General features: G+C 44.4%; 1 protein-coding gene across 2 annotated transcripts in view; it reads left to right on the top strand.

Annotated features, from left to right (window-relative positions):
- SF3B3 (splicing factor 3b subunit 3) overlaps positions 1 to 9,708 on the top strand; it is a 54,567-nt gene extending 44,859 nt beyond the window's left edge. For both annotated transcript variants that reach the window (XM_049863592.1, XM_049863591.1), the window contains exons 21-26: positions 2,498 to 2,623; positions 3,025 to 3,237; positions 4,052 to 4,150; positions 5,070 to 5,213; positions 6,075 to 6,179; positions 6,946 to 9,708. In XM_049863592.1, the coding sequence (XP_049719549.1) occupies positions 2,498 to 2,623; positions 3,025 to 3,237; positions 4,052 to 4,150; positions 5,070 to 5,213; positions 6,075 to 6,179; positions 6,946 to 7,086 (828 nt within the window). In that variant the 3' untranslated portion in view covers positions 7,087 to 9,708. The remainder of the gene's footprint in view (positions 1 to 2,497; positions 2,624 to 3,024; positions 3,238 to 4,051; positions 4,151 to 5,069; positions 5,214 to 6,074; positions 6,180 to 6,945) is intronic.
- Positions 9,709 to 14,990: the final 5,282 nt, after the last annotated feature.

Here is a 14,990-nt window from a genome sequence, read left to right as displayed (position 1 = left end):
AAAATTCATCAGTTTTAAAAGATTAGTATGCTTCTGCACACTAATGGCACATGAATATAACTCATTCAGCCCTACCTTAAGGGAGTATCCTCTAGGAAATAAATACTCTGCATCCCCTTCTTTTTGCTAAAATTATTATCTCCCCCAAAACTAGGATGGATCTAGATTGTGCTCACAGAAGTAGGATTGGGTAATATTTCCCTATAAGTTTAAATTCTATGTGATTTAACGAGTTATAAGGTGGTAAAGTCTAATTTAATTAATACCTGAGCTATAAAAGACCCAGCAAGTGAATATCTCAGTCTTTAGAGCTCCGTAACCCATTAGTCGACCCTACTTTGAGGAGGCAGCTCTTCCCCAGTCATCTTTTGAGTACCTTCCAACCTGGGGGGGTTCACCTTCCAGCACTATATCAGACAATGTTTGCTGCTATTCATAAGGTATTCACTGGCTAATGCTTTTCAGAAGTAGACTGCCGGGTCCTCCTTCCTCCTCTGTCTTAGTCTGGAAGTTCAGCTGAAACCTGTCCCCTATGGGTGACCCTGCTGGTGTCTGAATACTGATGGCATAGCTTCCAGCATCACAGCAACACACAAGCCCCCACAGTACGACAAACTGACAGATGCAGCACTGGAGGTGCTCACTCGTCTATGCCAAGAAATATGGAAGACAGCTTCCTGGCCAACTGACTGGACCAAAAAACCAAACCCACTGCTGTTGAGTCGATTCCAACTTATAGCAACCCTATAACTGACTGGAAGAGATCCATATTTATGCCTATTCCCAACAAAGGTGATCCAACTGAATGTGGAAATTATAGAACAATATCATTAATATCACAGGCAAGTGAAATTTTGCTAAAGATCATTCAAAAACGGCTGCAGCAGTATATTGACAGGGAACTGCCAGAAATTCAGGCCGGTTTCAGAAGAGGACATGGAATCAGAGATATCATTGCTGATGTCAGATAGATCCTGGCTGAAAGCAGAGAATACCAGAAGGATGTTTACCTGTGTTTTATTGACTATGCAAAGGCATTTGACTGTGTGGATCATAACAAGCTATGGATAACACTGCAAAGAATGGGAATTCCAGAACACTTAATTGTGCTCATGAGGAACCTTTACATAGATCAATAGGCAGTTGTTTAGACAGAACAAGGGGATACTGATTGGTTTAAAGTCAGGAAAGGTGTGCTTCAGGGTTGTATCCTTTCACCATACCTATTTAATCTGTATGCTGAGCAAATAATCCGAGAAGCTGGACTATATGAAGAACGGGGCATCAGAATTGGAGGAAGACTCATTAACAACCTGCTGTTATTCAGATGACACAACCTTGCTTGCTGAAAGTGAAGAGGACCTGAAGCACTTCCTCATGAAGATCAAAGACCACAGCCTTCAGTATGGATTACATCTCAACATAAAACAAAAATCCTCACAACTGGACCAATGAGCAACTTCATGAAAAGACTGAAATTGTCAAGGATTTCATTTTACTTGGATCCACGATCAACAGCCATGGAAGCAGCAGTCAAGAAATCAAAAGACGCGTTGCATTGGGCAAATCTGCTGCAAAGGATGTCTTCAAAGTGTTGAAGAGCAAAGACGTCACCCTGAAGACTAAGGTGCACCTGACCCAAGCCACGGTATTTTCAATCACATCATATCCATGTGAAAGCTAGACAATGAATAAGGAAGACCGAAGAAGAGTTGATGCCTTTGAATTGTGTTGGCAAAGAATATTGAATATACCACGGACTGCCAAAAGAACTAATAAATCTGTCTTGAAAGTGTGGCCAGAGTGTTCCTTAGAGGCAAGAATGGCGAGACTGCGTCTTAAATACTTTGGACATGTTGTCAGGAGGGATCAGTCCCTGGAGAAGGACATCATGCTTGGCAGAGTACAGGGTCAGCAGAAAAGAGGAAGACCCTCAACGAGGTGGATTGACACAGTGGTTGCAACAATGAGCTTAAGCATAACAGCGATTGTAAGGATGACGCAGGACCAGGCAGTGTTTTGTTCTGTTGTGCATAGGGTCGCCATGAGTCAGAACGGAGGAACTGACTCGACGGCACTGGACAACAACAACAGCAACCCATTAGTCACTTTTTGCTGTCATTCCTTTTTCATCCCTCCACAAACCATGGTCATTTTTTTAGATACTGAGGTTTTGCTATTATTTAATGTTGCCATTTAAACCAACATGGGCTCTGGGGCAGCATTCGTGAGGCACCAGAACTTCTTTCACTAGTGACATTGATCTACTTGCTGGGTGAAATGCAGCATTGTGGGATCTGTTTACCCAAAGACACTGTGTTTCAGAGACTGCTATGTGCATAGTTGATTTCGCTAATGAGCCAAAGATTTATCCCTAGCTGTGTGTCTTAACTGCCAGATGCTTGCGGAAGGAATTGATTTCTGGGTCAAAGGGGTGGGACTAGTGTATGGCTGTATGTTCTTCTAGTAGCCCTATTACTTGCTTTTTCTCTCACAGACTCCAGTTGAAGAGGTTCCTGCTGCCATTGCCCCATTCCAGGGGAGGGTGTTGATTGGTGTGGGGAAGCTTCTGCGAGTCTATGACTTAGGGAAGAAGAAATTACTTCGAAAGTGTGAGAATAAGGTAAATATGTTGTAGAGGGGCTAGATCTAATGAGCCAGCCAGGGTGGTGAACGTTAACTGTTAAAAACCATGTCTTTATTAGGACTGTGATGTATTTTCCCAATTCCAGGCCCAGAACTACATACTTGAGAATGGCAGGAGTAGATGGGTTTCATTTCTTGGCTTCTTTAAACCAAGAACCAGGTTTCTAGCCTGCTTACTTGTAGAAGAAGGGCTTATATGTCTACTATATACATTAAAAACCATTTAGCACTTTTTCCTGTCTTGTAGAAATTTATTGCTGACAGCAGTTACATGGTGTGTGCCATTCCAATCTTATATATTTTTGCAGTCAGGGTAAGCTGGGGTTTTTGTGGGTTTTGACCTCCAAGATTACACCCTATGCTGTTCTTGTTTTCTAGCATATTGCCAATTACATCTCTGGGATCCAGACCATTGGGCACAGGGTAATTGTGTCTGACGTCCAAGAAAGTTTCATCTGGGTCCGCTACAAGCGTAATGAGAATCAGCTCATCATCTTTGCTGATGATACTTATCCCCGATGGGTCACTACAGCTAGCCTCCTTGACTATGACACTGTGGCTGGTGCAGACAAGTTTGGCAACATTTGTGTGGTGAGTTGATGCTGTCTCCTTGGGTTACAGTGAGAAATGTGTAGGAAAGCTGACTCAGTTCTTAGTGTTTTGGGTAAAGCCAAGGACCCAGGATTATGATCTTTAGTATGGAAAGTAAAACTAGTAACCAGTTTCCATCAAGTTGACTCTGACTCAGGGCAACCCCACGTGTGTCAGAGTAGAACTGTGCTCCATGGAGTTTTCAGTGGTTGGATTTTTGGAAGTAGATTGCCAGGCCTTTATTTCAAGGCTCCTCTGGGTAGACTTGAACTTCTCACCTTTTGGTCAGCAGCCAAGTACATTCACTATTTGCACCACCCAGGAACTCCATGGAAAGTCAAAATGGGTTATAAAATTTAGTCCTACTAAGGCCAGCTTTAAAAAGAAATCTTTGTGCTTTAAAGCCTTCTTGCCAGCCTTTGGGTTTTCCCCCTCCCTGGTTAATCACCCTCCCGGCCCAAAGAAAATGATTTAATAATGATAGGTTTAGTTTGGGCTAAAGGCTACTTAAATTTTGCTTCAATTCTGACTGGTCTTGTTAAGCTCAATCTGACTTGTCTTGTTTATGTTCCGCGGTCTTTGTTTTTTGCTCTTGGCAGCGTTAGACCCTCACTCATGAGTTGATTCTCTTTGAAGTTCCTCGCTTAGACACAGCTCCTGCCCCACCAGACAGGTGCAGGAGACTTGGGCTCAGGCCACTGCCTGGGTGGTGCCTCTAGGCTTGTTTGCAAGGATCTGGGGCAGACATGTTGCGTGGTGACCCAGGTGAGCAGGGGTGTAACCCAGCCCTTTGAATTGTGTCACTTTCTTGCAGGTGAGGCTCCCACCTAACACCAACGATGAGGTGGATGAGGATCCCACAGGAAACAAAGCCCTTTGGGACCGAGGCTTGCTCAATGGGGCCTCACAAAAGGTAAGATTCCAGAAGGGGCCCAGAAGGACGGGTGTTGACCCACATAGTATATTCCCCATTGCCCATTGCCCTCACTGAAGAAACATACTTTAGTGAATTATTCATGGTGTACTGACTATGCTGAATGCTTTCCCGTACCTGGCCTTTTCTTTCTGGAAATTCCGAAGCAGACAGCACACAGCCTGTAATGGATCGATTTTGGGTTTGACACAAGACACTATCCCATCTTTATGCCTTCTTTTCTATCTGGAAAATGGAAACTTTTCAGAAACATTTTAGCAATCAGTGTAAAATCTTTTTGGAGAATAGTAATTGTACATGTTCATTTCTAGTACTAACGCAGTCTTCTCTGAGATGTGTGCTGGGCTTTATCCTTCTCAGCTAGGCAGGTACTTCTTAAGTAGAGACTCTCTGGACTTTAAATCCAGTTTAGAGTTTAAGCTTAGTGATTGCTGTTTTTTTTTTTTTTTTTTAATTGTGGTGAAAATTATATGTAACAAAATAACAAAACATTGGCCATTTCAGCAGTTTTTACGTGTAATAATTCAGTCATATTAAGTACGTTCACTTTGTACAACCGTCACCACTGTTTCCAAATATTTTCGTCACTCTTAACAGAAACTCAGGTGTGATTCCTGTTTTTTAAATTTTTTTTTATTGCAAATTTGTCAATTTATCAAAAAGATTTGTAGATTGTGATTTGTAGATTGCTTATGAGAAATCATCCAACATCAATATGTTTGTGAGGCACCAACTTTAAGTAAATGATGAAAACATTTTTAAGTATTTTTGAGTTTTTATAATTTTTTGAATTTTCATAGATACTGACACCTACTTGTTGGTGGCACTGCTTGCTCTTGGGAACCTAGAACAGGTTTCCCGAAGCACAGGCAGTAACTAATCCGTCTTCAACTTGCAGGCAGAGGTAATCATGAACTACCATGTTGGGGAGACAGTTCTGTCATTACAGAAGACTACACTGATCCCTGGAGGCTCCGAATCACTTGTCTATACCACCTTGTCAGGTGGAATTGGCATTCTTGTTCCATTCACATCCCATGAGGTGAGAGTTCCCACACTACTCTGGCCTTTGCCTTCTCAGGGACATTTCTTGGTGCTGAATCTGCCAAGGAGGCAAATTCATCTGTTCCTATCTCCAAGTAGAAGTGTTCTGGAAGTTTTATAAGACTACAGTTAGAAGTGCCTTGCCAAGATAGGAGACTTGATTTTTGTCTCTGGGGGCAGCCAGTAGTTTTCACACTGTAATAAGATGTGATTCTATTCTGATATCAGTACAGGGTTAGTCTGAGACACAGACACATACATACACACACACACACACACACACACCCCAACAAAACTATTGCCCTTGAGTTGTTTCTGACTCATGGCGACCCCTTGTGTTACACAGTAGAACTGCTCCATAGGGTTTTCTTGGCTGTAATCTTTACAGACACAAATCACCAGGCCTTTCTTCTTGGCACCACTAGATGGATTGGAATTGCCAGCCTTTAGATTACATAGTAGTTGAGTACAAATCATTTGCTCCAAGGACCTAGTCTGAGACCAAAGCCTAAGAAATGAACACCACAGGATAGGAGTGATGGGCTGATGCTTACTGCGGCATTGATTGCCTCGTAGAATTGGCTAAGATTGTTTTGTGTTATTCTAGCTAAGGAAGCTGGGCCAGGAATCTGACTTCACAGACAGCTCTTTTTACATATGAGGTTCTTGTACTACAAATAAGTTAAGACCCTTTATAGTTTTTAGCTATCCTTTTATTGTAGCAGAAAAACCTGCAATCATCAGAGGAGTGATTTTACCATCTCTTTGGTAAAGTCATTGTTTGTTGTGTGTCTGGAAACCATGGAATGGTAGTTGAAATCACTTTTCTTGTAGTGACAAAGTCTGTTTCTTCCTCCAGGACCATGACTTCTTCCAACATGTGGAGATGCACCTAAGGTCAGAGCATCCTCCTTTGTGTGGGCGGGACCATCTCAGCTTTCGTTCCTATTACTTTCCAGTTAAGGTAGGTCTTTGTTGAAAATCTCCGTTGAAGGGGATTCTCAGCCTGTTCAGCTGGTCTTTTTTCTCTGCTTCTCTCTATTAAAAAATTAGAATAATCCTGAATGAAGGAGCAGCAAGGGAGTGGTCTCAATGGAATCAGTGGGATTGGTGTCTCTCTCTTTCACTCCCCTAGGTGGAGTGGCCCTGTGAGGCCCTGCCCATTTTGGCCCTGCCCACCGTAGCTCCCTGGAGCTCCTGCCCCTCCCACTCACACTCTGGCTGACAGTGGGAAGGGGTGGTGATAAAGTTACTGCACTGGGTGACTCCAACCCCAGTGACTGGTGGGTGATGGGGGTGGGGTTGTGGTGACAAGTTACCACACTGGGTGATGGGTGACACCAACCCTAGTGACAGGCCACTGCCTTGGCAGCCCCTCCCCAGCAGCACCAGTCCACCCAGTGCCATGGACCCTGGGGTCATTTTGATGTCACCCCCTCTGACAGTGGCACCACTGAGTGAGCTGATGGAGGCAGTAGTGGGGGCTGGATGGCTAGTGATGGTCAGCATCCTCTCCCCTCAGGGTACACCACAGTCAGAAAAGACTTTATACCCAGCTTTGCTAGTCTGAACTCTGGCTGCGAAAGATCATCTTAGAGTTCCTGGCTCTCCAAGTGGGGTTTAGGTATCAGGGGAGGATAAAAGGCATTCTCTAAAGCTACTCCTTTAACATATGCTGTTTCCTTTGGGCAGTTAACCTGTGCTGCTGCTTTTATTTCTCCACCTCTTAGAATGTGATTGATGGAGATCTCTGTGAGCAGTTCAACTCCATGGAGCCCAACAAACAGAAGAATGTCTCTGAAGAACTGGACCGGACCCCACCAGAGGTGTCCAAGAAGCTTGAGGATATCCGAACCCGTTATGCCTTCTGAGCTCCTCCTTTACTTGTGGGGCTTGCCAGGGACTCTGTGTCCTATTCCCACCACCACAACCACCTGGTTCTGCACCCACGTGGCAGAAGGTGGCTGGGTAATTCAGACTTTGTGAATATTAAAGCTAATAGCTCTTTCCCGTCAACTCCTCCCCTGGAATGATTGGTTCCCCCTAAAACTGGCACTGAGATTGCTACACTTCTCCCTTCCAGGTATAAAATACCTTGCTCCAGGTTCCAGTGTGGAATAAGATCGTCCCCTTTTCCCACGGCCTCTCCCTGCATTGATATTTCTGATTTCTGGCTCTCTTGTCTACTTTTGTACACACTCTTAATTTTTAACTGGTTTTCCTGTAAATATAGTTTTTTGTACAATGTTATTTTTGTGGGAGGGAGAGGGGCAAGCTGAAGCGGGGACCGGGTTAGATATAGTATAACTCCTGAGTTCTGCTACTCTGGAACCTAACCAGAAATACAAACTTAGTTTTTCAGGTGGCTGATGTACACGTGTCATTTTTGGGGGTGAGGAATTAGGTGGGAGATTTGAGCCTGAGTCAAACAGGAAGGACTGAGCATACTTCCTTCTCTGGCACTCTGTAGCCCATTCCTGCCTCCTCCCCTGCCTCAAATTCTATGATGGTTTCTTTGACTTTTCTTCACCCTTTCTGCTTTGCAGATGAAACAGGGTCAATAATAGCCATATTGTGATCTTTGCTTTTTGCTGCTGGATGTTGAGAAAGGGTGGTTGATTTCTCCTCTCCTGTTTTAGCTTTCTTCTACTTTTAGGTCTTGGGGTGAAGGAGATTTAGCATGAATTCCAGCTGAGTAGTCTAATTGAACAGATGTTCCCTTTGTCTCTCTGGATCCTGAAATGATCTTTTCCCTTATGACTACCAGAAGGGGCTCAGTAAGTACAGAAGAACTCAGATACTAACCTGCTCTTGAGAACAATGTGTACGTGGGCCCTGTTTAAAGGCATATGGCTTAACCAGGGGAGGCCTGTCTTCAGTGTAACATCTTGGCCAGGACCCTAGGGGGTTATGAGGAGGGAGCTTTTGGGAGCATGTCAACTCTTTAAGTAGGCCTGATCTCAGAAACTTTCCAGCCTACATCTAAGAATTTGGCCTTCTTCCTGCCTAGCTATGTGGGAAGCCCAGATCTTCCACACACTTGAAGGAAACTCCAAAGTAAGGAAGCAGTTCATTGAGCGTGGAGTAACCTGAGCTCTTGGTGGTTTTCACAAATTCATAAAGTAAAAAATTATTTTGTGTGCGTGTGTTCAGCCACCTTATATTAACAGGTTTTCTGTGGCCAGGACTGGGTTAGAATTAGGAACAGAAACAATGAGCCATAATCTCTGACCCCGAAGAGCTCATGATCCAGTCAAGAGGGGTTCCTGGTGCTTTCTCCTACAAATGATTATCTCTTTAATCATGACTTGGTTTTTAGGTCAGTCAGTAGAGACCCAGGTTTTGTCAAGAATTGAATTCCTAAATAGTGCTTTTCTTGCTCCTTTATTAGCACACAGATTCTCATAGTAATACTTGTGAATTGCGTTTCCATCCAGTGTGAAAGCTTTAATTCCAGGGCCTGTGTTTCCCCACCTAAACCTACTCTGTTTAATCTGTCAATCTCTATGATGCTGACATGCAGTCATCTGAGAAACTCAGCATAGGTATTTGAGCAGTGGCTCCTTATTCCTAGGCTCTTTTCTGACCCGAGTTTGAAACACTTAACCTCATTCTTCCTACTGTAATAGGGTGTTTTTGTAAGAAAGGAAAATTAACTGCACAGAATTGGGAATTGTCACCATTGAGCTTCCATTGGTTGTCTTGTTCTTTGCAAGAGGGGGTACTCTGGTAAGTGGAATTTCTGGAAGACAGGTACAAGGAATGAAGCTTGAGTGTGTTGGAGTAGGAATTCTGTCTTATTCATAGCTGTTGCCCCAGGACTTACAACACATGTGCAGTAAATATTTAGTGGTTGAACGAGGCTTAATTACAGATCCCATCTGTGTAATTGTTAAGGGGACCTAATCAACTTCTTTGGTTTGGTTGGCGACCAGGTAAATAAGGAGCTCTCTCCAGCGTTGCAAAACATATTAGAGGCTGGATAGAGCTCAGAGGTAATGTTAGGACCCTGAGGCATTTGCCCTTGGTCATGAGGCTTGCTCCTATCCTGTTCCTTATCTGTTAGGTTCCTGTGACTTGGGTCTAAGAAAGAACTAAAAACTTTTCAGCTGCCTCAGCTTTCGCCTGACCCTACCGGCAGAGGTTCTGCAGATGTTCTTTCCTTTGGAAAAATCTCTTGCCAAGAAAAGCATTCTTTAGAGGAGGGGGTGGGGAGACCAAGTTGGGTTGTGGATGGAATGTTGGTTTGTAAATGTTAGCAGTCCAGCTGCCAGGGCTGGGAAAACCTCCTGGGGCCTGTGCGTCTCACGGGGAGGTGCTTGTCTCCAGATGCTTGCTGCTGTATGATTCTGCAGTCTTTCTTGAGCCCCTTTAGAGGAAAGCTGGAAATGCTGGGAGCCACTCTCAGATGGCAACCAACCTGGCCTTCAGATTGTTTTAATTCCTGTGTTCTGTTTATTCAAAATAGAAATGACCTGTGTTTATATGATTCATCTATTTGCTTATTTGTGCCTTGGGCTACCAGATTCTCAAATGAGCACCTACTTGGTCAGTGGTTGGTTTCCATTTGAGAATCTGGTAGCCCAAGGCACGGGGCTCTTATGAAGTTCAGATGAACTTGTAAATCAGCAAGTGTAGACTACAGACTAGTCAGAGAAATCACGTTCACAACTCTAACCAGCACAACCGAAAGCTGCTTCTTCAGAAGCCTTGTAAGCCAAAATCAGGAGACACGTCTAACGCACTAGAACAGGTTGCAAAGTTCATTTGTTCAACAAGTATTTACTGAGGACCTATGTGCCATCTCCTCTCCGGTCTGCTCTGCACCCAGAAGTCGGGGGAGAGGTTTTAGAACCTAGCAGTTTCTGTCCGTCTGAGGCTTGCAGTGGAGTCTTCCAGGGTGCCTGGCAGTTTAGTTTCAGAAGAGCCTATGACCTGTGTCTTAGCCTTGGAACTTTCAGCAGGTCCCAGGACTGAAAAATGGAGGTGGAATGGGCAGCCAAGGGTTATAGGTCTGGACATGATAGGAAATCTGTAGCAGTGGTTCTGAAGCCCAGGGGACATCAGAATCGCCTGAGTTCATCAGAATACAGATTCCTGGTTTCTGCCCCAGGTTACTCTTAAGAACATCTACTGGTGATGTCTGGGCATCAGTTTTTAAAAAATATTGCATATGTATGTACTTGTATCTGTATGTGGATGTATATGTATGTTATATATAATATATAACTATTTATGGCATTTCTCAGGAAAGATACACAAAAGTAGAAAACATCAGTGCCTCTAAGGGAGTAACAAGGTAGCTGGTAACCAAAGTGGGAAGAGATTTTTCACTGCATTCCTTTTGTATTAATGTCTCTTAGTTTTGGCGGGGGGGAACATTTTATTGTTTAGGTTTTATTGTTGTTTACAGAGCAAATTAGTTTCTCATTCAGCAGTATACACAGCTTGTTTTATAACATTGGTTGCAAACCCCTGACATATGTCACAATTTGGTGATGATCACACCTGGTAGGGGAATGAGTATTAATCATCAAAGAACATTGCTCCTTGTTCAAAGTGAAACAAACAACAACAAAAAAAAAAAAAAATTGAGAGAAACAACCATGTTTGGAAATTCCAGTTTTAGAACAATCTGGCAGAGTTAGCTTGGCAGCTCAACTGGAAGTAGCTAAAGGCCCCTATTCGATACCACCGCCATATCCAGCAGCTCTGTTGATACCCAGTGAGATTTTTTGTAATCCCAGAGACATTTCCTCCTGAGCTCCCTACTTTCAACTCTGAACTGCCTTCCGGAGCCCTGGCCCTCAAAATTTTCAGTCTATAGGCCCCACCCAGCAGAACCTGCTCTCTGACTGTGAACAAAATCTTAGGGAGTGATGGGAAAGTTTCTTTTGATTAGGTCATTTGGGGAGTTTTCACAAGTTACTAATATCAGGTCATGAATAAACCTGTGTATAGAGTGTAACGTGATAATTGAGAACTATTAACAATTTCCTGGGGCTATTAGGGCCCAGTGCTGTTAGGAAGTCATGCTGGGAGGTCTTTTGCCTTTAAGGAGCTGATGCTGTTACTGGAGAAGAGAGTTAGGCACATAGCAATCCAAGAAGGAGTGAAATCCTGAAAAGAGCACTGGACATGGAGTCAGATGACGTGGGCTCACCAGCTGCTTAGCAGGATCTGTTCCCTGTCTATAAAGACGGAAGAGTAGACCAACCTCCAGGGGGTCCAGGTCACTGGGAAGCACACTCAGCACCCAGGAGCTCTGAGGGATTGTGGCCACTGAAGTGCATCTCTGGAGCCCCCTCCATGCTGAACTGTTGCCGTGTATGTGAGACAGAAAGGGGCATCTTTCCAAGCAAAGAGGCCCTAGAGAGAGCACAGTGGGCTTTGTTCAGGCTTTTGTGAGGTCCTGCTGCTATGTCCCCATCACCTCCACCGCCATCTCCAGTCACTCGCCCTCCCATCCCACAAGCTACCTGATTGGTATAAATCAACCCCTTGGCAAAGCTCTAGCAGGGCCATGTTAGAAGGTGTGGCCAGTGTAGCCACTGTCTCAGACACGCTGGGGGTGGGTGAGTTAGCCAAAATCATTCCAGCGTGGGTATTATTGTCCTGCTGGAAGTTGAGGGCCAAACTAGGAATCCAGTTTGCCAGTCTAAATGAGAAAGCATTTCTTGAACAACCTCTTGTGCCAGATGTTGACATTCAGAATAAGACAAGGGGCAATCATTTTCTAAACTAGATGGCTGTGGAATCCTAGATACTTACAACAAAAAGAACCATAAGTTGAGTCGATTCCAACTTATAGTGACCCTATAGGACAGAGTAGAACTGTCCCATGGTTTCCAAGGAGCAGCTGATGGATTTGAATTGCTGACCTTTTGGTTAGCAGCCAGAACGCTGAACCACTGTGTACCAGGGCTCCAGATAATAAAAAACCAAACCCATTGCCTTCGAGTCGATTCCGACTCATAGTGACCCTATAGGAAAGAGTAGAACTGCCCGATAGGGTTTCTTTTTTTTCTTTCCTTTTATTATTATTATTTTTTATTGAGCTTTAGGTGAAGGTTTATAAACTAGTTTCTCATCAGACGGTACACACATTGTTTCATGGCCTTGGTTAAGAACCCCATGACATGTCAACACTCTCCCTTCTCAACCCTGGGTTGCCTATTACCAGATTTCCTGTTTTTTTTTTTTTTTTTTTTTTACCTACTTCCCAGTACCTCCTCCAGCGCTGGTGCGCCCGTTTAGTCTTGTTTTGTTCCATGGGCCTGTTCAGTCTTTGGCTGTAGGGGTGAACCTCAAGAGTGGCCTCATTCCTGAGCTGAGAAGGTGTCCGGGGGACCATGAGTCTCCAAAGAGTGCCTGGTGGATTCAAATTGCTGACCTTTTGGTTAGCTGCCTTAGCTCTTAACCACTATGCCACCAGGGTTTCCCCGGATGTTAATAGGGCCCTTTAATAAAGGATTCTGTGCTCACATTTAGGGAAACTGCAAACTGTCCTCTTGGATATTTTGATGATTTGAACATAGCCCTGTCTCCTGCCCCTTGTAATGTCTAGTGGTGGAGGAGCCAAAGGATCCCTTGGGGGTTGACCCACCCCAACTACTACAAACAGAAATACAGTGTAAATAATATCAGGGAACTTCCTGTGAAAACAACTTCAAAGACTAGTTCCTCAGTGGAGATGATGGAGCTGCCCCTGGATGTGCACAGAACTCTGACCAAGGCAACGTGGCCGTTGTCTTTGGAGAAAGGCCTGAGGGCAAAGAACCTCTCTCTGCTCTCCCCAGGACCTTTCCGTGCTGCGTTTGAGGCCACACATCATGCCACGATGTCTCCTGAGTCAAGTGGGAAAAGCCCAGGCTTTGGGCTTAGACCTCAGTAACCATCTGTGTAATCTTGGGTAAGACATTTTACCGCTCGAAGCTTGTGTTACATCTGTAAGCTGGGTGATTTATCAGTCCTCAGTGATCTAATCTCATAGAAAGGTCTTGTGTGATCATTATCTCATTGTCTCATAGACACACACTGGGCACTACCACATCACCTAATTAAGTTTTGTAAGAAGAGTTTTTGTCAGGTTGCATGTGTTCTGGAGAGGAGCTGGAGTAGCTCCTTAAAACAAACCAGCCTGGCTGGGAGGAGGTCTTGGGCTCCAGGGGATTCCTGCCATTAGTGGCCTGGTGGGTCAGAATACTTCCTCTGATGGCTCCTCGGCTGGGGCTGCCTCCTACTCCGGACTCCCAGACAGGGTGGGGCCACGTGGCCCTGCCCCGCCCTTGCTGCCGCAGTTCCTGAAGTGGATCTGCAGCCTCCAGCTTCCCCTGCCTTCCCATCAGACAGGAAGCAGACTAAAGGGGAAGCCAGAGCCTCTTCCCACCTGGCACCCAGTGCCTCCAGCCACTTGGCACCTGCTCTGCACTCTAGAGGCCCTTAAAGCCACCAGCAGTCCTAGAAGACCGTATCGTGGCACTTGAGCAGGTAAGAAGGGAGTTGGTTTTCTGACATGGCTTGCTCTTTCTGTTTCTGGTGGCCCAGCCTCTCTCTCCACCCGGACTCAGCTGCTTCCTCACCGAGACCATGGTACAAGGGACTCGAGCTAGACATGAGAAAAACAGTCCAGCCAAGATGCTCTGAAGTATCTCTGAGAAATGCTGTATATTCCCTGCTCTGGGTTTCATTTTATAATCTTTGCCTTCATCAGCCTTGCAGGAAAGAGCTAAGCTGAAGAACCATAAAACATGACCTCTTTCTGTCCCTTCTGAGTTTTGTAAATAGGTGAGCCCACATTCTGAAATGGTTGTCAATAGGCTACCAGGGACTGCTCACCATACACTGCTTTAGGTCTGTAGACTGTAACGTACCATGTACATGAATTACCATGTGCATGAATTACGTCACCAAAAATTAACTGATTTATGTGCTATTTCAATTTTCAGTAGCAAGTGTATGTGTAGAGAAACTTATTAAAGCTGAGATTTGAAAAACATTGATTTAAAATTCTTCAAAGGAAAGGAGAAAAAAAGGGCATAGGTGAGCCTTCCTCATTAAGACTATGCTGTAATTAAAAATGAGGTTTTGGGTTTTACACTTTGCATTTACTCCGAATGCACCTAAACCAATTAATTCTGTGTCATTTTTAAGGTCCACACTGTGTGCTCTGTTAACAAACCCACCCTGGATGTGCAGCCTTTGTCGCTCTGTTGTGAATCTGGATTGCTTCCAGGGGTTTTGCAATTAATGAGTAAGGTTTTTATGGACAATTCTGTGGAAATAACTTTTGGTCTTTTAGGGTTTTTCCCACTCTCTTTGGAATTTATTCTCCATCCAGGAAGAATGGTTAGGGCAAAGAGCAAGAACATTTTACATTTTCGTAGCTCAGCTCATGTTACACATGGGGTCAGATCACTCTAAAAATTACCAGATTAACTTCCAGGTCAATGATGAGAGGAAGATGGGGGAGGTGGGCTTGTTTTCTCTGGGGAATTTTCAGAAATGGGGATGGAGGCAGTCTAGCAGAATGGTTAAGATCTTGGCCTTTGAAGGCAGGCTAGCCTGAGTTTGCAGTTAACTACATGACCTTGAACACCCACCTAATAGCTTCATTGTGCCTCAGTTAGCTCATATGTAAATAGAGATTATAAAACATTTTAGAGGTATTGGAAAGAGAGGTAGTGTTTGTAAAGCACTTCACACCATGTCTGGCAATTGATAAGCACCCCTGGAGGGCTCTCCCAAGTCTGGAGCTTTCTCTGGGCCATTTTAC

Source organism: Elephas maximus, chromosome 21, assembly GCF_024166365.1.
Source record: "Elephas maximus indicus isolate mEleMax1 chromosome 21, mEleMax1 primary haplotype, whole genome shotgun sequence".
Lineage (NCBI taxonomy): Eukaryota > Metazoa > Chordata > Mammalia > Proboscidea > Elephantidae > Elephas > Elephas maximus.
This window is presented reverse-complemented; position numbering and strand designations above follow the sequence as displayed.